The following is a 23452-nucleotide window of genomic DNA, read 5'->3' on the forward strand; positions in this document are numbered from 1 at the left end:
GCATTTGCTGTTGTGCTTTGCATGACCCTTTTTTTGACTAAGCTTTAGTTGTCCAACAGATGGCCTCACATTTGATAACTGTGTACTCTGTTATACAGAGGAGTTGTCCAGGTCGCCTCTGCGCCTGTAAGCCGCCCAGGCCTTGTGGCTGCAGAAAAAGTCCAAATCACCAATCCTCCACCGTTGTGTTTGACACTTGGATTATTCTGATGCACTGTGTGTGGCTTTTACCAAAAGTGGTGCTGTGCACTATAGAGACACAATGTCCACTTTGGTCTTGTTTGTCCATCGAACGTTGTTCTGGAGGTCTCATCGATGTTGCCACGTTGTTTCACAGGACAGAGGAGTCTTTTTCCTGGAAACTCTTCCAGAAAAGACATACTAGTGCACTCTTTTTATATTTTTCTCCTTTTTTTCTAATTGTTTGATGTCTTTCCTCTTTAGGATTATGTTCAACACACACGAATTCTCCAGACCAGCATTATTTTCCAGAGGTGATTACACTTGCTGCCAGTAATCAATTAATCAAATACATTTACACTAGCACCTGGCCGCACCTTTCACTTGTTATTCAAATGGAGGGAATAAAGGTGTACTTAGTTTTTCACTCATTGCACTTGAAGGTTGACTAAGTTTTTGTTGAGAATTAATTTAAAATGACACAGTGTAATATGTCATGTGATGTAGTTAATCTGACATTGTATTTACCTACTCATGAGCCTATCTATCAATCTGTCAACTCAACTTAACTCAAACTTTATTTATAGAGCAGTTTAAAACAACTGAGGTTGACCAAAGTGCTGCACAGTTTAAAAACCCATATAACCCATATATATAACCCATATAAAAAGGCACAAATTACATAGATAAAATAAATAAAAAAATAAGATGAGTAAAAAAATAAAAGAATACAATGAGATAAAAAATAAGAGTAAGATAATAAAAAATTTGAACTAAAATAATAAAATAGAAATAATAAGAAATAAGAAATAAAATTTTGCCAAAATCCACTAAAACTAATCGAAAGCCAGGGAGAAAAAGTGTGTTTTTAGAGCTGATTTAAAAACGATCCTGCAGATCGAAGGTGAAAGGGCAGGTTATTCCCAAGTCAAGTGCAGCCTAGGGGGGTAAGGGGAGGGAGCTAAGATGAAAAAAACAAAGTTATATAAATACACAAAAAGACATTAAAACACAATACAAAAGATAAAACAGTTAATCAAGTAAAACAGTCAGTATGCATGAAGGAGGACTAGAGGCAAGTCCAGGAGTCGGTTGTACTTAATAAAAGATGTAGTTTGAAGGTGGAGATGGAAGTGAGAACAGAAAGTTTAAGGGTTTTATGTAAGGTGTTCCAATCAGAGGCTGCAGCGAACCAGAAGGCATTGCGCCCAAAGGTGGTGCGGACTTTGGGGATGGAGAGACTGATGAAGGCGCTGGACCTTAGAGTGCGGGCAGGTTGTGAGAGGTGCAGAAAAGAGGAGAGGTAGGGAGGAGTAATGCCGAGGATAGTTTTATAGATGAGCAGGCAGCTGCGCTTGGTACCAGCTGTAGGCCGTGCAAGAGTGGTCCAGGTCAAAATAAAGAGAGTTACAGTAATCCAGTCTGATGTGAATAAAAGCATGGACTACAGTCCCAAGATCTTTTTGTGGGAAGTATCCTTTTACTATTGATAAAATCCTTAAATGATTAAAACAGTTTTTTATGACTGAGCTGATTTGCCGATCATATTTTAGCCTATCATCAAAGATTCTTTACAGAAGAATTAATGTTCTATCCATCTCTATCTATCTGGATTATACCAACCGTTGGTGAATATTGGTAGGAAGGGCCAAGGTCCTTCTCTATGGTGTTTACTAATGAGCCCTGCTGCTGCTGGATATCGTTAGGCGAGGGATGCTGCTTCCGAGGATGGCTTGGTTTGGCCAGACCTGAATGTGCTGCGTGGGCCTTCACCCCCCCTCCGGATATGGTTGCTCAGGGCTCATCATCCCCTCTACACAAAGGTTCTCTTCACAACCTTCTCTATCCCGTCCATTGTGCGAGGCCTGCTTTAAGGCACATGGCTCCTGTGACTGTTTCAGGCCTAAATACATCTCCTGTCACTGGCTGCTCCCAGTGCCAGTTCAGCTGCCGAAGGCACTCAGGTGTTCATCTCAGGACCAAAACAAGCTCTACCTATACCCAGAAGAGTCAACCTCTCCTGAACACTGGACATTTTGTTTTTCAGTCTTCACCCCTTTCTCACTTTCACTAGAATCAAAACAAAAAACTAGTAAAGAAATATTTTATTTTAAATGACCACGTTTTTGCATAAAAGAACTGAACAAATAAACATTTAGACTCTTCATATTAGCAAATAAGATAAGTTGAAGGTAAAAGCATGACAGCAAAATCATTGTAAAATTGCTCACTTTCACAGTAAGTAATTTCATCACTATGTTATTCAGTTATGCCGTAACAGAACCTGCACAGAGTAGTACTCACTGGAGAGATACAACACTGCAGATATTTTGAAAGCGGACACCCTCCTCTGACTTTCAGACTGCTGAAACTCAGGTGATCCATCCTCTCCCATTAGTGATATTGTGTAATTTCATCAGTGGCCAGGGCATTAACACGTCTTCAGTGATTAAAGTTGGATTAACACATGGCAGAAAATTGGAATGTGTGAATCAACAAAGGATAAAAAAAAAACACATCTGTACATAAAAAATAAGTATAAATTGGACTGTTGTGTCGTTGCTGCTCTTGCACAGCTGCAAGTGTTTGTCAGACGTGAAACTGCTTTATCATTTGTGGGCTGGAGCCCTTTTAAACCCATATAACGAAACTCCTGCCATCTGTCGGTCAAGTTGTGTAATTACAATTTTTCTCTCAATGGTCATGGCAGTTGTACATCTTGCAGCTTAAATTTTTTTTTGATAATGATTACATAATATTTTCTCATTTGTTTGGTTCTTGTTGGAGTGTAGGTAAACTTAATCTCAAACTGACCACCAGGGATTTTATTCTTAACTTGAACAAAAACTGATTTAACAAGGTTATTACAGACTGAAGACACAAGTACAGTAAACAAAGTGTTTTCCATTTCACACCTGAGCATGTAAATAATGCATTTAGGTCGATTAAAATGGTAGCACTTTACAACAATTCATAAAATGTTGCATAATTACAGACTAAAAACAAAAGTCAGATTTTCTTTTAATTAAATTTGGTAGCAATAAAAAAACAAAATATTTTCCTCCAAATGTAATCAGATTTGCACTTAACTTGTTGTTTGATGCAGTAAGACTCTGATGCAGTAAGAAAGTAATGTAATAACTTAACCAATAATGCTTTAAAAAGAAGCCTGGTCTGTTATTGTTTTGTTTTTTGACAATAACCGGTTACACATGAAGCCAATCACCCAGATTTCACGAAACATTTACACAACTAGAACTGGAAATTCTTCCCTGAAAACCCATCTCATTAGATTATTATTATTTTATACAATGAAAACTGGTAGACATAACAACCTCACTGCTCTGTGTTGTTGTCAAAATAGTCAGTTTGTAATGTCCAGTCAAAGTTATCTGTAAAACACATATACATTAGACATTTTTCTTGCACTAAATAAGTTGTAACTAAAGCTGTAAAATGAATGTACTGAGGAAAAGCATGCAAGGTAACTGAGTTGTGGTACAGTACAAGTAGAAAGCGACATATTTCTAGTATACACAAGTGTCCCAGATGTCTACTGAAGAAAACATTTGCCATCAAGGACTTACAAGATGCTTCATTATATAATATATATATAATTATACTCTATCTTCAATTATAAGTGCAGTTAACCAGAATAGTTATTATTGGTAAAATATGCATTGGTACAGAAAACATAAGTAACATGAAAGAAGCAAAAAGATTTTCTTTGATCGATGTGTCAACGTTGGTTTGTGGACCTGTTTTTTTCCCAGGTTACTTTAAAAAACTTCTGCCCATCAAAGTCATTTTCCTGTTTTAACTTTTGCCTGGACTGGCTTCTTGCGCTGATGCAGTGGGGGGCGAGCTGGGGGGAGAGGATTGCGACTCTGAGAAGACTTGTTCTCTGGTAGGGAGAGCACATGACCTCTCAGCTGGAATCGACAGCTTTCACCTTTCCAGGAGCTCAGTGTTTCAGATTTGGCTCGCGGGCCCGTGATGATGGGAACACAGGTCTTGGGAAGGATGGTGGTCATGGACCGAGTCAGGATCTTTCCTCTTCTGGAGGCCAGAGAAGATGCAGCCGAAGAGTTTGGTTTCTTTTCTGCAGTTATGCTTTCTCGTTGTTTATGAGATTGTGTCTTGAGACTGCTGGACTGGCAGCTCTGCATTTTACACTCCATGTCTTTCAGGGCTTGGTCCGTGTAGGCCTGCATTTCCTTATGTACAACAGTAATCTTAGCTTCAAACTCATCCTTTAACGCTTTATTACTCACCTCAAGCTTTTCCTCAAAAATTGCAAGCAGCGCCTCCAAAGTCAGATTCATTTCACTTTTGTTGTCATCCTCCAGCATGTCTGCTTCTTTCTCCTCTTCTGCTTTGGCATTTTGGTTCTCAGTTCCAGTGGCCACCTGCAAAATCTCTGTCTCCCTTTCTTTGATTTTTTGCACAAGCTCCAGAAAGCTGCTCTTAGGTACACACACTTGTGACCTGATCTGCTTACGTACCTGGTGGAAAACAGATTGCATCCTTGCTTGCGTCTCTTTTTCAGTCTTGCCGCTGTCCTCCAAACTTTCATCCTGCAGTCTGACAGAAGAGATTTGCTCTTGTACAGCTGCAGCATTACCCTGTTTCTCACCATTCACCAGTATTTCTGGGCCTGTTTTAGAGGAGGCTGTGTTCATTTTTGCTTTTCGTCTTGTCAGCTCTTTTGTTGCCTGAGTGTGAGCTACTACGATTATGCAAGTAGTGGAAGCAAGGGACAGACCCAACTGACTAGGGGGGGGTGGCTGCAGAGGCTGAATACCAGGGGAACACCAGGCTTGCAGTTGCGTAAAGCATCATAATAACATACACTGTAGTGAAAAAAACATTGCGAGTTAAGCCAGTTAAGTAAAGATAATATACCAGCATACAGGGATTTTCTAATTAAAACAAATTAAACACTGGAGAAATGCTCCAGCAGAGCAGTGCAGCACTGGAGTGTCTACTCCTCAAGTTCTCATACACATGGACAAAATTGTAATGGGCAGTTGAAGAAAAGAAGTCCACAATGGTCACTGAAATAATTTGAAGCTCACAAAAGTAATCATAAATGATAATTTACTGAAAATTGGCTCATGAATCAGACATTGCTTTTGAAAAGTTGGTTCAACAGAATCATTTGAACAGAACAAACTGATGTAACTGTTCTGGACGAAGATGACGGGACCTTCAACTTGATATTTTGTTGCACAAGCTTTTGAGAATTAATGCAAATTTCTGTAACTCAATGAGGCTTGTGCATCCGTAGTCATGTATTTTGGTCCACTCCTCATGAGAAAACTGTTTCAGCTGTTTCAGACTGCATATTTGAACTCTTTCTTCCGATGTTCAATAGAATTTAGATCAGGATGGTCAAATTATTTTCATTTTTTTTTCTAGAGGTATACCAACTAATTTACACAGGCTATTTTCATTAGTTAGTTTTATTTAAATGGTTCTTTGCAGTACAATTCAAAAGCAATGTCTGATTTTCATTAGTCGGTGTACAGGTATTTATTATTATTAATAATTTGTTCATTTCAAGTAATTTCAGTGACCATTGCCAGGTATTCCTCCTTTAATCTGTGGTACCAACAAATGTGTCCATGTGTGTATCTAGCTGTGTAAGGCTGATGTAATTAATGTGATCCACCGTACTGTGCTCATCTGTCTGCATGTGTATCGTTGCATCCAATGACAACAGTGAGCCGGGTGGTAACAGCTTGAAAAACAAAGCTCTCCGGGGACGTCTGCAATGGGAGCGCTGAAGGGGAGGGCTTCAAACTCTCAAGAGTGATTAGTGAGCTGCTTTTGGAATGCTACAACACTGGACCGCTTTACACACAGCTAACTATGGCTTTAATGGAGGACACAAATGAATCATTATTTACTAATATACTCTTACTTATATTAAGTAACAATGAGTAGTAAATAGTTTAATAAATATCAAATGTTCATGGAACAAATCTGAGACAAATATTTGATTAATCAATACCTACTAATGAAAAAACAACAAATGTGGTGACAAAGGTGACAATTAAGTAATGATTTAGTAATGATAGAGTTGTTAATTATTTAGGTTCTTTGTAACTCTTTTTAACTCAAATCAATACATCACAAACCAGTTGTTAGATGGACAGAAGGCAGCACCTCTCCCTCACCATTCAAATATAAACCAAAACAAATCATTTCTTGATCCTACATTAAATAAGGATAGTGTAATCTGTAATCTGCTTTTATTATTTACTCTGTGGTTATTTGCTATAATAATAATAATAATAATAATAATAATAATAATAATAATAATAATAATAATAATAATAATAATCATAATCATAATAATAATCATAATAATCATAATAATCATAATAATCATAATAATCACAATAATCATAATAATCATAATAATAAATAACAAAAACTGGCTACCTGAATATGTTGATGTCATCTTTGTTGATGTCCCATATATTTAATTGTTACCTGAAAATGCATAAAACAATTACTTTTAGAGGTAAATAGGATAGGTTTAGTCTCAAACGTTGTGTCTGAGGGGTGGGGTTTACTGCACAAGGTCTTGGCAGACATAATATGCTTGCATATGTGCTTGTATCCATGGACACATTTAGTTTCATCTTAAACATCTACAGGTTGTTCACATTGCTAACTTGGAAAAGATTATTACAGAAACAACAGTTTTTGAATGAAATTGCAGTCTAACTGCTTTACCTTGCTCTTTGGGTCACAGAGTTTTCTGTTTGCTTACACGCTAAATTGATGGGTATACATTTAATATTTACAACATTTACAACATTTTGTCACACATGCTGCTGCTAACAGTTAACTCAGCTATCAAACTGCACTTTAATGTTACTACTGTAAACTGGTCAAATGTGACCAAACAAAACTAAATACAAAAGATCACATCACTATAGCATGACTTGCGATCTCAAAGTTTACATTCCTGACAAAGGACCACTAGATATTTATGCTTCTTACCGACAGGCCTGGTTCACTGCAAACGCAAGCTGCTGTCATCTCTATCTTAGAAAACTGGACAGGTTGCGCACCCCTTCCTCTACCAGCAGCCATCTTATCTGATGTCCTCCTGTGGCTGATGGTGGCTGGGTTTGTTTTTTTTTTAATCCACATCTTCCCATTCCCTAAATAGTATCATTTTGTAGGTGTGCTCTCCATGTAGTATGAGTTCTTCTTCATCAATGCTTCTCCACTCTTTTGGAGAGGCTGCTGTTCACCTTCTCTAAGTCTCTGGAGTTTAGAACCTCCTCAACGATGTTGTTACAACATATTTAAGGCATATTTCTGTGTAGCAGCTGTTGATCCAGATGTAGGTCCAGGTGTACTGTAGGCGGCGTGGAGTGGGGGTGCAGGGATGGAGTGGAGGGATTCTAATATTAGAGGGATAGCTAATATTCTGGATCATCATTAACACATTTCTGCTCCATCTTCCTCATCTTGAACCATGTCAGCAGCCAATCTGCAAACAGCCGTACTCGGGAAAAGCCGAAGCACAATAACATTTTCAGATGCACATCAGTATGCATACACATACATACAAACTTATTTTAGGGCCTTGGCTAAGTCCTCTAACTATGATAGAAACAGATACCTAAAATAGAATATGTCAACGGCTTGCTGGCTATTAATAATTAGTTATTATCTTTTTATGAAATACCCATGAATACACAAAAACTAAAACATTTGCTGTACATTTGGAATATTAAATGACAACATACATTTATTTTAAAGATATATCATAGAAATGGATGAAATATTTGAAATAACATAGACAGTGGCTGTGGATTGCACTTCTGAGGAGTTGTGATACAAAAAGGATTTTCATTAAAAAAGCAAGAAAAGAAAAAAATAAATAAGCATGCATGATGATAAAAAAAACCCAAGTCAATTGAAAAGTACCTGGATTCCTGAATGATGGTATTAATTTATTGTAAAGATACAGAACATAAAAACTCAGTGAGGTCACTTTTGACTCATGCTGTGCATCAAAGGGTTAAGACTTTAAAACATGGGTTTTACTGTGTGGATACTTTTTGGTGCTACAGTGGTGCTTCTGAAGACATATCAGTGTACTTGATCTCCTCCGTACGAGGTGCATCAGCAGGTAATTGAGCCTGTATGTGACTCAGGCTGTGATGAAACAGATATAATATCAGCTAGTATAGAAGCACACTGTGTCTGTAATTTCTATTTGTTAAGACAGTGGTCTCCTTCAGATTTATTGTTGTCTAGTACAGAAACTACACTGCAACTTTTAACACCACTTGTATTTTTGATACACCACTACTCAAGATACCAAGTGAAGATGACGGAATGATGATGAATTAATTCTCCACTCACTGGAACGCGATCTGTGGTACAGCATTGATGAGATGGGGGCATTTCAAGGCATGTGAGGGTCTGCTCAGCCTAATCCAAAGAGCCAATGGGAGACCAGCACCAGTGACCCTCCTCTTGCCACTAAACAGTAACATATGGACCCAAACTTTTCTAGAAAAATGACTCTATAGCTCTGTGTGCAGACAGATTTTCTGTTTTCATCTGCAATGTATTTTGAATTTATTAATAATTACATCTTATTATTGATAAACCACAATGAAGTTAAACAAAATCACCAATTAAGTCTTCTTTATGACCAAAATAAAACTTAAAGCAGGTTAGTAGTAGTAGTTAGTAGTATCACGCTGACAGTGAAGGACATGATGATAAATTCAATTAAACCAATGATGAGCAGATGTGTTTTTCAAGTAATCATTGTATAACAGCAAACGTGCACTCAGCATCAATACTTGCTCCCCAACCAATACCAGCTCCTCATTGGTGGGAGTGGATCTAAAGACTTCCACCTCTGCGTTTAAATTCAGAGGTTCACTGTAGGCTTCATCCTGACAGTCAGGTCAGATCACTGCAACATGGTGAGTTATGCTTCACTTATGAACTGGATTTAATGTCATCTTTTATCATTTTTACCTGTCACGTCAGGACTAGGGAGGGCATATTCATGCCTGGATTACAGTGAGGATGTTTTTGTTTTTAGTGCTTTTATTTCTTGACTTATGATGATGTGATTTTTGATTACAGACTACATACACAGACAAAGGAGAAAAGGTAAATAACTGAGTCATATGTGTTATTATTGTGTAATTGAGCAAGATCAAAAATAGGTTTTAATGTTTATTTTGTTTATTTCATTTTTGTTTATTTTCAATATCTTTTCAACAAAATTGTCAATTAGTGATCCACTTTTTGTTCTTTTTCTGTTTAGCACGAGCAGGGCAGGTTTCTCTGCTTTGATCATCTAACCTTCTGGGTTGGAAATGCAAAGCAGGTAAGTTCACTCAGGACGGCTCAGTGTTCTCATTTTTAGCCAGATACTTCATCGTTGTACTCAGGAATGTTGTTGATTCTCCAGGGGGGGGTTACAACAGAGGTACAACACCAAACCACCACAGACTAGTTTCCCAGATCCGGTGACCACAGCACAAGCTGCATCAGAACCAGTCACCAGGAGATGGTGCTACTAGACAGATAGATAACCCCCAGTTTTGTTTTGTTTTTTTGTTTTTTTGCCAACAGTGTTAACTTAGCTGTTTGTAACATGTAATGTAATTAGCCATTTCATGCTGCTCTCCTATTTAATGATAATCAATGTCTCCAACAGGCCGCATCATATTACTGTAACAAGCTTGGATTCGAGCCACTGGCTTACCAGGGTTTGGAGACTGGTAGCCGAGAAGTGGTGTCCCATGCCATCAAACAAGGCAAGGTAAAGAGCCCCACAGAGAAGACAGACAGCAAAGGTCATCTCTGAAACAAGAAGAGTGATGGGATCAACAGAAATATCACGTTTTACCAGAGCAACAACGAAGCAAACACATAAAAGATTGTTTTTCACAAGATTGACAGTGACTTTAAGGACTTCACCTCATTAAATTGGTTCATTCATTCATTTATTTAGCTAATTTATAGATAATACGCTTTTACGTAACGTCCATCAAACTCAACTGGCAGCTTTGCACAAACACAGTGAGGTGTAAATTAATGACAATGGAAACAGCAGATGTTTTCATCATATTCCTGTGTCCGCTGTCCTTCACAGATCATCTACGTGTTGTCATCTGCCCTCAATCCTGGAAATAAAGGTACAGTATTGATCAGCATCTGCAGTCTTAACATGGTTGAAGCTGAAATAGTGACTTTCTTTCTCAATAAATGCTGTGTACATGATCTATGATGTATCAGTTCCCCATAATTAAATGCATTAGTTTGAGATGGCAATGGGGGGCAAGTATTTCCTAGAAGGCATATCACAACATTTGGTTGTATCATTTATTATATTTATATTTATATTTATATTTATATGTATATAACTTTGTATTATTATGACTTACTTGTGAATTCAGATTTATAGCGTTAGTGTCAAGAGAAATGTTACATTTTAAAGGATTTGTGGTAGGAGCATGAATTAGCATAACTTTGTAACAACTTGAAATATAAATGCTATTTTCTATCTGTGTTACAAGTTAAAAACTAAGATTAAATATAAAGGCAGACTGTGATGCTAAAGAAAGCATCTTTTCTCAGAGATGGGGGATCACTTGGTGAAGCATGGGGATGGAGTGAAAGATATCGCTTTCACAGTGGAGGACTGTGACTTCCTGGTTGAGGTAGTGATACAGTTTTTATGTTGCAGCTAACTATAACATTTACATTTAATTACCATTTAATTTTTTTTTTGCACGTATGAATGGTGTTGCTTTCATATGTTCCACTCACAGAAAGCCAGAGAGAGGGGGGCAGTTATTATAAAGGAGCCTCACACTCTGGAGGACAAGTATGGCAAAGTCAGGCTGGCTGTGCTTCAGACGGTATGAGCCATTCTTCACAAGAAATATTTGAGTTGCTATTTTGTTTTCAATTGTGGAATAAATTGCCCTAAACCACAGGATTGTGTATTTGTTGTTATGTGCTACAGTATGGCGACACCACACATACATTGGTGGAGAGAAGGGGCTACAGCGGGTTGTTTCTGCCAGGTTTCTGTCCTCCTCTGTACAAGGATCCCTTTCTAGTAAAACTGTGAGTAAAAACCTTATTTTATTAGTTCAACAATTACATGCCTTTTTCTCAATTATGGCTGATCTTTTTTTTTTTCCTTTTTGTGGAATTGCACTCATCTCTCCATGCAGGCCGAGTGGAAAATTAGACTTCATTGATCATGTTGTGGGAAATCAACCAGATAATGAGATGGTTCCAGTGGTCGAATGGTAATGGATTCTTTAATTCTAGTTTTTGTACAAACCGATAATAATCTGTCGAGGCCATTGTGTTGGGCTGTGGTCTGCAGAAGTCTTGTCAAGGAGTGGGCGGTGGGGGGAGTTTAAGTGTGTGTGCATGTGTGAGTCTTACATAACCTTTTGGCACGAGTTATGAGTCAGCATGACTATGCAGTTTTAAGACAGTCTTTGTGGTTCTCCACATCTGGATCGCGTTACTAGCACAATGTAGCAAACAAGACATAAAAAGGTTAACTAAGGCAGTTTTCTAAAAGAGCAATTCATAATCCTGGAAAAACAGAATAAATATTTAAAGCTGTGAAAAATGTATTTCAATTTTTCATATTTCAATAATGGGTTTTATTTCCGACATAAATGGAAATTAATAATAATTGGACGTGAAATTATTCAGAACACCATATTTATAGAATATGTATTCATTTCAAGCCCAGTATAAAGGGACATAGGATTATTTTTTGTCAAGTGGCACTCTAGGAATTATATTCAAATTTTGTATGAGATTTTAATTCACGTTATTGTCACTCGTAATCTATCGGTGGTTCATTATTTGACAGGTATCAGAGGAACCTACTGTTTCACCGTTTCTGGTCAGTGGATGACAAGCAGCTTAAGACAGAGTTCAGTGCTCTGCGCTCCATCGTTATAACAAACTACGAGGAGACAGTGAAGATGCCCATCAATGAGCCCGCCATAGGGAAGAGAATGTCTCAGATCCAGGCATGTGCTGATCAAACTGATTAAATTAAAAGACGTCTGGAGAGGCAAAAATATATAAAAAGTTTTGTTTACTTAAAGGAATATGTGGAGTACTACGGCGGTCCAGGAGTGCAGCATATTGCCATGAACACATCAGACATCATAACTGCTGTAAGATCATCAAACACAGTGTTGGGGTTTTTTAAAATAAGGCATTACAAAGATACTAAAATGATTATGTTTTCCTCGTTTGCAGATTCGGAATCTTAAGGAGCGTGGGATGGAGTTCATGGCAGTGCCAGACACCTACTACGAGCAGCTGAGAGAGAAGTTGAAACACTCAAAGGTCAAGATCTCAGAGGATCTGGATGTACTGCAGGTCAGATCTACTAAAGCATTTGAACAAAGCTGGTGCACTAACATTCCAGAAAGTAATAACAATCTTCATAAGAATTAAGTATCATGTTAACTCAGTCCAAGCCTCATTAACACAGTTTGAGGCAAAATGTGCAGATATTAGCAACTTAATAAACAGAACAGCAACACAGCTCTCTTAACTCATACATTTTACCTTCTGACTTTACCCTGATCCAGGAACTAAAGATCTTAATGGACTATGATGACAACGGCTATTTACTTCAGATCTTCACCAAACCAGTCCAGGACCGGCCAACTGTGTTCATGGAAGTCATTCAGAGACACAATCACCAGGTAGTTCAACTTATGAATATACAATCTGTTGCATATCGATACTTTAATTTTCTGCCAATACAGTCGTGTGAGTTCATGTTGTATTTACAGGGTTTTGGTGCAGGAAACTTCAAGGCTCTCTTTCAAGCTATTGAAGCAGAACAGCATACCAGAGGGAATCTGATTGTCCTGACACCAAATGGCGTTTCAAAGGACATGTGAACTCATCGATATATATTCACTTCACAGCGCTCAAACAGTTCAACAATGATTTACGACCAAAAGTACAGTCTGCTCAGGGTCCCGTATCAGTGTGCTAAACATTGATATTGAGATGTATACAGTAAGAACACACTAAGTATGACAAGTTAAATGATTTTTTTTTTCAGTTGCATTAATCATTTCCTTTGTGTAACCTTATCTTATTATGTCTTCTGGCAGTCATGATATTATGATATTGTTTGAGTTTGTATCAACTATCAAGAGAATATCACAGTTTCCCCACAAGATTAACAGGAAAAACATCATTACAAGCTTGACTCAAGCAAAACATCATTGAACCTTTCATCAATGAAAACATTTCACTAACTTTTGGAGACTGAAGTCATCATTCTGTTCCTCATACTGGAATAAATACTTTAAATTGTGCTGGTTGGTTGTCTCTTTAACTTTGATGTATGAGCAACTGTAGTATTTTGTAATGTTTTATGTTTAACCAGGCTTTACAGGTGGTACTGTACATTATTATTTCATAACCAACCTCCATATATTAAATAATATCCACACCTATGTAAAGTGTAATTTATTTTTATTTCTTAAATGTTTTATTCCAATTTTTTTCCCATTTTATCACCCAGTGCTTCTACCTAAGCCAGTCCTGGGTATTGCTCTCCCTCTGCCAACCCCGGGAGGCCCTGCACTGAGCTCAGGTCTCCTTCTTATCCTGAGGAGTGAGCAGGCCGCTTCTTTTCAGGGTGGGTCTTCTCCGGCCGGACATAGCGTGTGGAAGGATCACGTTATTCCGGCCAGATCCTCCCCACCCCATCAGAGGGGGCAGTGTATAGCCCAGGACTGTGTGCATGTTTTTATGAGGGTAGCTCACATTAGCTACCGAAGGCAACATGGGGAAGTAAACCCACCCTCAGCACCCACAGCGTCCCCGGCGACCTTCTAGCTGTGAGACGGCTGCACTACCAGCTGCGCCACTGTGCCCCGTAAAGTGTCATTTATTACAGTTTATCAAGCTATGATCTTTTGAGTGACACCAATGTGTCTGCAGTTCTATCCTGAGCTCCTGCAGGGCTTCCAGTTATTGACGGTACAGTTTTGATCAGTACCAAAGAATATTTAGTTCAGAGTGCACCTCAGGCCTCTTTGGCTGTTGAAATGATTAAGGCATTTGATGTGATATCAGTTCAAGGATCCTCTGCAACTGTTTGCACCGCACAGACAAGGAATCTTTGTGTCCTCAATGGGAAATTTGTAGTCATATGTAATCTCTTCATTGACGCTTATTGGCTGCCGGGAGTAGATCACTATTTTCTTCTGGGACTCCACAGTGATGATCTTTGCGTAGCAGTTAGGCTGTAAGACAAAAATATACAAATGTGTCATTTTTATATGAGAAAGTAAAAGTATACAGCATTTATTGATCATATTCAGAAATAAATCTAACTACAAATGCATGGAGTGCTGCTGGGTGTGAGAAACAAAAAAAGTATACTCCAGGTGCTCTTTAGCATTGGGATCAAAAAGATTGAAAAAAAAAAATTTAGAAGGCCTACATGGCCGAAACATGTTGTCATTTTTTTACTTTTACAAAGCCATGATTAAATAAAGGCTTTTTATATTTTTCTATCTTCTTGAGTGCCTCGGTTTTTTTAAATCATATTCAGAAATAATTTAACCCCTTTTAGACGCTGCTGTTCATAAATTAGACAACAACTGAATGCCTTAATGTCAGGTTTTGATGTCACTCCGGGTGCTTTTCATTAACTTTTTGTGTTGGCAATCTGTCAACATTAGTCAACATTAGTCAACATTAGTCTGCCTTTGTCAGTCATTACTTGGTCCACATAAAAAGTCTTTCTGATAGGACCCACCCCTGAGATTGAAGCGCAGCATAGGAGAGAACCGGTGCAAATCATGGCCATGCTACTCACTAGGTGATTAAAAAGCTTTCCAGGAAGTGGTTAGGATACATTAACACGTTTTTCAAGTTGTGGAGATGAATGCATGCTGTATCTGTCTACTTGTCAGTAAAAAGAAAAACTCTTATTATTAAGAGTTATTAGACTCCTCTAGGATATGCAGGTGTACATGTACATGTCTTCAGGCTGTGTAGGGAATTTGACATGCTTCTGGAGAGAGAGGCACAAATCTATACAGCTGATTGCTTCAAAAGAACAATTTACTGTAAAAGTAAAAAAAACATCACGTTAATACTGTTTTTTAAATTCAGCTGTTAAGTTACTGGAGACCACCAACACAAAATGCTTTCTCCTTTATGCCTCAATATGTCTTTAAACTCAGTGTACAGTGTAAGAAAGTGGGGCATCGCCAAAAACCATCTTCCCCTCTGACTTCCTCAGCCTTGTTTGTAATAGAATTCATTGAGGAAGTGTCACAATGCACTGCACACAAGTTATTTTCTTGAGTGGACAAAACTACACACGGATGATCTTGCACAGATTTCCTTGCACTGCACAACATAAAGAAATGAATGGGTTCCACAGTTGAGCGCATCGCCCACCGCATCCTGTCTCAAAGGCCCTTTACTCTGTGAACGCAACCTCAGTTTGGTTTTTAAATGATATTTTTAAACTAAAGTGAGACAGCCACATGAGCGTTTCAACTCCATGTCAGAATTAGTTGCACACGTGATGCACGCCTGAAAATGAAAGAAATAACCTTTGTTACAGATTACTGTCATAATGACTGACCTAATACACATCTAGGTATTTAAGGTGCGGTAGGTAGGTATTTAAGACTTTAGCTGCATAAAAGCTGATACCAATGACAACAAAGACAGCGTTGCTTGCTGTTCCATCTCTGTCAGTGAAATATGATTGTATGTTATTGCTTTAATGGAAAAATTATAGTATTAATGCTTTGTATCTCATGTATGAAAACCATTTCTTGGTACAGTAAATACTCACATTACAGCTGTGATTGATAAACCTGGATAAATTCCCACATTTAGTGGCATCAATGATGGTGTCTTGATCAATACGAAACAAATAGCTGCTTCCAATGCCCTCCTCTTCATACCTCTGCTCCCTCATGTCAGCAATGACCTGAGGAGAAAGAAGATCACTCAGCGTTTTCATGGAAAGTGTCATCAACACCACTACATTCACACTTGGAAAATACCAATAAACACCATACACCTCTAGAGAGAAACAATCAGAGGAGAGCAGTTTGTTTAAAAGATCATCTATGGCATCTGTTGTCAGAGGAGCTTAGATTATTAGTGTAATAATTGTCGTTTTTATAACTTTATGTTTGTTATACCTGTCTGATGATTTGGCCCACATATTCAATCACCATTTCATCTGCCGATATCGGCTCCATAGCAAACAGGCCCCACTCGTGGATGTGACTCCTGCTGAAGCGTATCCTCTTTTTCCGAAACTAACAAAAGGACATATAAAAAGATTTAAGCCACACTGAGACGTACCGATTTTCAAACACAACTTTCGGTCAAGTACTACAAATGTTTGAAGACAACTGGCTTTTTTACTTTATCCTAATATAGTAAAAACAAAAAATGGATTCACTGGACCCTTTACAGCTGAGTGTGCTTATCTTCAGTAGAGCCTTTCTTACCTTCAGCTGGTTGAACTTCACCAAGTCACTATCACAGTTAAAAGAGGACAGCAGGCGGCGCTGTTCAGACCTAAAGTCAGATCCTGCTCTCAGTGAGGATGGTTGTTGCACTGGAATACACATTCCCTGCTGACACATAAGTTGACACTGAATGAAATAAACTGAACAGTGACATCATAACATTTTCCCCTCTTCTTCTTGTCCTTCTACCTGAGCACTTGTAGATGGAATTTCAGTGGAAAGCTTTGTGTAATTGAGGAGCTTCATTTTATCCTTCCTGCTGATTTTGTAGAACCCTTCGCTGCGAGCAGAGCCAGTCCTGTGGACGAGCTGCCAGAAAGCGTGCTCTTCCCTCCTCTCTGCCGGGACCTTAGTCAGTGGTAATTATTAAGGAAGTCAAGCATAAAATATGATAAACAGTGCTGTGCTTTGCTCAACTGAGATTGTTAACATTGTGGCTTATGTGTAAATAAATTTTGAATTGCAAACTTCTTACAATTTCTGGTAGTTAACCTTTTTCAACCTTTTTGATCCTCATACTATATGCATGATGCAGCATTACAGACGAAAAGAACCGAATCACTTTTTTTCTTTATTAGTTACTAAATTTACTTACTATGAACTCACTTTGAGCTAACTACATTTTAACATAAATCTTGCAAAAAAAGATATGAGGGTGAGGTATCCAGCGGGTGTCACTGAGCCAGCCAACAACATCATCCCCTTCTTGGAGCCTTTCATAAGTAGACTTCAGAAACCTGGCATCTTCTTCATCCAGGCCCTCCTTCCAAACGCTGTGAAGGATTCTCCTGTTCTCGCAAAGTGAACACCACCTGTGAGGACAACTTCTAGACACGAGGCAGGGCCTGTTTTTTTTAAATGACCTCTGCCGGTGGCAGGCTCTCCTTCTGTGTTTTAACCTTCTCCACATTTTTTGCCTCAGTAATGATTTCTCTTCATCCAAAAGACCTGGCATATTCTCCAGTCCCTGCAGGGGCTTTGCTCTCACACCTGAACTGATGGACACACCACTCCCATCAGCAGAGTCAGATGAAGATTCAGAGAGGCTGCGTGGAGAGGATACTGTGATGGGAGAACTTCTGTGAAAGTTATGTAACGTGGTTTTCCTCCTGTGGACTTCGGCTCTTCGGGGTAAGATAACGTCTCTTCCAGGTGTCTTTGGAGGTGTGATGTACGGGACGCTTGAAGGTGGCGGAACATGTGAGGGACACAGTGTGTTATCTTCTGACACGGGTCCTCTGCCAGGGGTTGTTGGAGCTCTCCCTGAACTGTAATTGATCAATAAACTCTGTTCTTCCCTCCCCGGAGTTCTAGGCATTTCCTCATCTAATAGGTATGAAGCAGGCAGGAGATCAGAGTTGGCGGGAAGAAGTTCACTATTTGCTGAGGAGGGGGAGAAGACTTCATTGACTTCATCTGACTCTGCACTTGCCAGCTCAACCACCATTCCTTTGCCTGGTGTCGGTGGCCGCTCCACTTCCTCTGAACTTGGAGATGTGGGTTTGCTTTTAATAAGAATATCAGGATCACTGTCCACCAAGTAGCCAGTAGGAGTGGGAGGCCTCAGGTTGTCTCTGTTCACCAAAAACTCTGCTGTCCACTTAGGGCTCCCCATTTCTACATCAAGTTCTGGCTCCAGTGCTACAACAATTAAAAGAAACAACAAATACATTAATAAAGTAAAACATATATACATAATAACAGATCTATTAATAAACTCTTTGAAGAGACTACAGGAATAATCAACAGTTTAATGCATTCTGCTTACATCCAACAATAGCCATGAATGCCAAATTTGGGGAAAAAAACCTTCTTTTATACAAGAAGCTGAGCAAATTACCTGAAAACCCCACAGGTGACCCAGGTGGTAGGCCCCAAGTTTCAAGTGGTTGGAGCGCCATTAAAGCAATGGTGTCGCAGGGGTCGTGCTGACAGGATGTATGGTTGTCTTCTGTTTGCCCACTATGACATTTGTCTAACCAGTTTTGCAAATCTTGATCCAACTGAGCACCAGGGGTTAAAGGAGCTGAGGGGGTTACAGGGGGCTCAAGCTCCAATGAGTCTTCGTCTGATGATATCAAAATACACTCTTCAGTCCTTTCATCTCTCGCCACTTCCTCATCTTCAGTACCGAGGTCAGAGGCGGTGTCCTCATAGCTCCCAGAGTAGAACGAACTGGAAGATTCAAAGTCTGACGAGTAATCACTTTCCTCTGAAGAGCTGCTCTCTGAAAAAACCTCTGTTGCTTGAAAAAGAAAGTGTTTTTTCCTATTAAGTATGCGAATAATCGTTACTGTTTAATGTTGCCATTGTATGAATATTTAACATACCAATATTTAAGGACTGCTCTATATCAGTTGTTTGACGGATTACAGTCTCTTGATCCTTCGACTGTTCTTGTGTCACCATTTCTTCGCCTTGCTGATTATCATCGTCGTCATCTCCGTCAGACTAATAAGAGCAGCAATTATATTATTCATACTCCAAAAATGTCAAGTGGGAAATCTGTAATATTCATTATTAACCCTCTTGAGTACTCAATAGATGACTGATCAACATTAAAAAGCCCAAACTGCAGTCGTGGCTTAATAGTCTCTACCTGGTTTAACATGAGAGTGTATTCTTGAAGAGCATTATCTTCTTCTTTCTCTTCACTGTCATCATCACTTTCCAGCTGAAGTGGTCTTGCATGCCTGCGTTTGGCCTTCTCAGGTGCAGATATCACTGTATCATCTTCATGCTTTACATCTTAGACGAGAAGGAGAAAGCCACCCCACAGTTTAAGTCTACATAACTAAGTTAATGTATTGTGGAAAATTGTGAAATACATCAAAAGCACCAACCAAGACTTTTGTGAACAGAAGCAGACTCCTTTTCTATCTCCTCTGATCTTTTTCTTTTTACCTGCATAACGATGGATTATTTACATGTCATGAAATCTGGATTCACTCAGCCGCAAAATGATTGCATGTGTTAAGTGCCAGTCAAGAGAATATTTTACCCTGAAGGATGGCAGTGGAGGTTTAGTGTACTGCCCACTGATGCGATTGAGAGGATTCATGAGTTTGAGCTTGTCTTCCACACTTGTAACTCCACTTTTCAAAGGAGAAACCTGTATTTTAAAGAAATACATCATATATTTCAACCAAGTTTACTTCTATGATATAACCACAAGACAAAACCTTAACTCACCTTTGCTTTGTTCTCCTGACAGTCCCACCAGACCTCATAAGCCTTAAACGCAACCCCTTCAATCATTCTACGTATAATGTCCTTCTTAATGATAGATTTTAGTTCGTCCATGAGGATTTCCAAAACTTTTTCTACTGTGATGCTATGAAGATTCCCCCGAGCAGGAGGGTAGTCTGGTGGTGGAACAAAAGGGTTCATCCTGAGGAAAGGTGGGGCAGGCCATGGTGGATGAGGGAATGAGAAAGGTGCACTTGTATGCCTTACAGAAATCTCCTTATCTTTGGACCCTGCAAGTTGCACTGGTAAATGGTACATGTGCACAGGAGGCAGAACAGGCGGTGGTACCATTAAAGGAGGAGGGGGCAGCAGAAAAGTTGGCGGAGGAAGAATGGAAGGAGGTGGTGGAATGGGAATGCCTGGACATGGTATCCAGCCTGGTGGTGGGATGGGGATCCTGCCATTTGGTAGGCGAAGTGGGACTGGTAGAAGAGGTGGGGGAAAGGAAGGAATTGAAAAAGTTGCTCCTGGAGGTTGTGAGCATCCAACTGTAAGTGCAGGAGGAGCTGGGGGTTTAATGCTTTGAGCGGTGCTACTGAAAGAAGAAATGGACTGAAGGTCAGAGACAGAGGATATGTTTTTGGTTGGTGTTAGAGATCTGGAATGTCTGCTACTGAAGCTCCCCCTATCCTCATCCACTCCATGAGACACCTGAGAAAAAAAAAAAATTTAACAAATATTTGTATGTAGGACAAGATGATAGCATGATGATCATCATCACAATCTCACCATGGTGTCTCAGACAAATATAACTAAAGAAATCTGGAAGAATTACCTTTGAACACGATAAATGAAACCTTTCTGCATCTTCTTCATTGCTGGGAGACTTGGAGTTTGTTGTATTGAACAAACTATTTTGATTAGTTTCATCCTCTTCATTTTCAACGAGCAACCCTGGATCGGTGCCCACCACGTCACTGCAGGAGCGTTTCCGGCTGCTTACAACTGAAGATGTGCAAGACTCATCTGAGATAGTGCCATTGAGAGAGGGGCAAGGTGAGGCCGGACTGTCCTGAGAGTGTGTATCAGGCTCTAAAGTCTCTCTGTCCAAGTGTGGGAACTTAGAAGTCTGACTATCTGTAAACAAACTTTCAATGCGAGCATCCAAACTCTCTACCTCTCGCTGGTCTTCAGGGTGCGGAAAGGTTGCTATAGTCTGCCGATCACCTGTGAAATTAATGCTAACAATGCTGAAAGAGTTGTACTTTTGAGGTAAAGTAACAGAAGTAGAGTTATCCGCATCTCCAGATGCTTGCAAGGGTGAAGCAATGCTTGGGGAAGGCTCTTTGTTTACAGAAGATTTTGCGTTATGAATCCATAACCCAAGCTGATGACTGTTTGTTTCTTTTTCAGTCAAGAGGTGTGAAGAATGTGGCTGGCAATGATTCGAAATTAGGCTAACATTGGAAGCGTGCCTAGATCTCCTTTTAAGCCTTGCAGGTTTACGACGAAAGAAGTCTTGTCTTAAAGGTTTTTGAACACTAAACGTAGAAGGCTCCCCCTGGAGAACTGGAGTCGCTTGAAGACTGGAGTAACAAGAGTCCTGGGAGAGGGGAGTTCCACAATAGAGAGGAGTGTGGGGGGTTCCCTGAGACTGTGGCGTAAGCCCCAAGCTGCAAGGCGTATCCTGCCAAATACTGGAGTAGGCTGTGTCCAGAGAGAGGGGTGTAGAAATGCTGGCGGGGCTACAGACACTCCCCTGTCGCTGCGTGGCTGAGCCACCCTATAAAGGATGGATAGCACAGGTAAAAAGAGAGAATCACTTAAACCAAAAACCTTCAGTCAGTAGCAGAATGATAGATAGATTTAAGACTTTCATAAACTGAAGTTTACCATCAAACTGTCAACTAAGCTTTGAAGAGCCTGGTCACTGCTTGTCACTGGTAACGTCCATGGTGTATACAGGCCACTAAGGAGGAGTTGGAGATACCGTGCCCTGTTTTCACCTGAAAAGTTACATTATTAAGCTTGAAAGCACCTAATTCAAGAGCATCAATATTTATATCCCAGTAAATAAAATGACAATTCCACTTTTACCTTTAGGATCTATTTTCACATGAATGATATTTCCCATCACGGAAACCTGATGCAGATGCTGCACAGCGTCTTTTGCGGCCCTCACTGTGTCAAAGACAACCTTTGCAATCCCCCAGTGCTTCTTGTTCCTTGGATTGTAAAATATTTCCACCTCTTCGATGTTCCCATATTTCTTGCACATATCAGTCAGAAAGGTCTCCCTCACATTATCATTCAACTTCAAAAATGTCACTTCCCTGGGAGGAACAGGGCCCACATACCATTCATCGATCTGGAAAGAAAAACACAGATAAACAACATGTATTAGTGTTTCTTGACATCTTAATAGAAATTACATTTATAATTATAAAACTCACCTTAAATTTAGGAACCAAAAGTTCAGTCTTGTTGTGCTTACTCCACAGACGGCAGATGCGTGGATCTCTGACGACGTCCACAGGAAACAGTCCTAAATCCTCCACCTGGTAAAGGAAAACCCCTCATAATATAGTATTTATTTTATTTATTTATTATTTATTGGATCCCCATTAGTCCGCATAAATATGAAGACTATTCTTCCTGGGGTCCACATTAAATCATACAATTAATCAACAATACAGCATTTGTACAAAGAATTACATAGATCAATTAACCTGAAAATATTAACATAAATTTCTCAGTGCATATGAACAAATACTAATAATAATAATAATATGAACATTGAAAAATTAACATGAATGGATTCCTTTAACGTAGTTTTCTAATAGACTATTGAATAGTAATAATAATATAGTATGATCATAATATCATAATATAGTATGAAGTTGTGAAGAGGGGATGTATGACCTGTTATCGATGAAGCAATAATAAAATATTTACTCACGGGTATGTTAAAAACCTGTCCATCATATCGGCAGACTTTATACAGCCCCTTTGTCAATGCAGGATCAATAATCAACTTGCAACTTTTCCAGTCCTGAGGAAGCGGCTCTCTTTCTGCACTTTGTTTTTCGCTTTCCATTACATTCATCAAAACCTGGAATAAAAGCAAAACAATAAGGATAAGCTTTCATTTATTACCACGCTAAATACAGCTAGTCATCCATATGGATTTAACACGCCCCAACAGGTGATGGAGAGCAACACCTGTATCCTCGTCTAAAAGATTACAGGAAGCTAAACAAAACGTACCCAAATGCTAGGAAACAAAGACAAACAAAAGCAGTTCTTATTTCTCATACCATGACCGAAGTTTCATCCTTTGAAAGGGCAACATTGTGGCAAAACCGTTGAGATTATCCGTGTTGCTACACTTTTGTCGCGCAGGTTGGATGCTGAATCCATCCGCCAGCACCGCGGAGACGAAATATAGATCCTTTGACGGTGCGGAAGAACATCAAAGGTCCTAAGTGAAGGGT

At 39.3% G+C, this 23452-nt stretch overlaps 2 protein-coding genes across 2 annotated transcripts; one reads left to right on the plus strand and one right to left on the minus strand.

The window, feature by feature from the left end:
- Positions 1–9133: 9133 nt before the first annotated feature.
- On the plus strand, positions 9134–13701 carry hpdb (4-hydroxyphenylpyruvate dioxygenase b). Its single transcript, XM_061729920.1, has 14 exons — positions 9134–9152; positions 9319–9345; positions 9503–9565; positions 9899–10003; positions 10337–10379; positions 10822–10904; positions 11016–11105; positions 11213–11316; positions 11427–11504; positions 12089–12251; positions 12330–12401; positions 12487–12609; positions 12825–12941; positions 13032–13701. Exons 1-14 carry the CDS (start codon positions 9150–9152, stop codon positions 13140–13142), a joined length of 1182 nt encoding a protein of 393 aa, XP_061585904.1. The 5' UTR covers positions 9134–9149; the 3' UTR covers positions 13143–13701.
- Positions 13702–14163: 462 nt separating this feature from the next.
- On the minus strand, positions 14164–23310 carry LOC133451249 (histone-lysine N-methyltransferase SETD1B-like). The gene is made up of 18 exons (XM_061730220.1): positions 23276–23310; positions 23226–23232; positions 22918–23070; positions 22412–22510; positions 22056–22326; positions 21852–21964; positions 21465–21741; positions 19962–20134; positions 19771–19881; positions 19100–19220; positions 18901–19014; positions 17687–18410; positions 17421–17557; positions 16959–17125; positions 16749–16874; positions 16434–16553; positions 16079–16216; positions 14164–14504 (listed from the first exon to the last, which is right to left on the minus strand). The coding sequence occupies exons 1-18, from the start codon at positions 23308–23310 to the stop codon at positions 14331–14333; spliced, it is 3060 nt and encodes a 1019-aa protein (XP_061586204.1). The 3' UTR covers positions 14164–14330.
- Positions 23311–23452: the final 142 nt, after the last annotated feature.

Source organism: Cololabis saira, chromosome 9 (assembly GCF_033807715.1).
Source record: "Cololabis saira isolate AMF1-May2022 chromosome 9, fColSai1.1, whole genome shotgun sequence".
NCBI classification, from domain to species: Eukaryota; Metazoa; Chordata; class Actinopteri; order Beloniformes; family Belonidae; genus Cololabis; species Cololabis saira.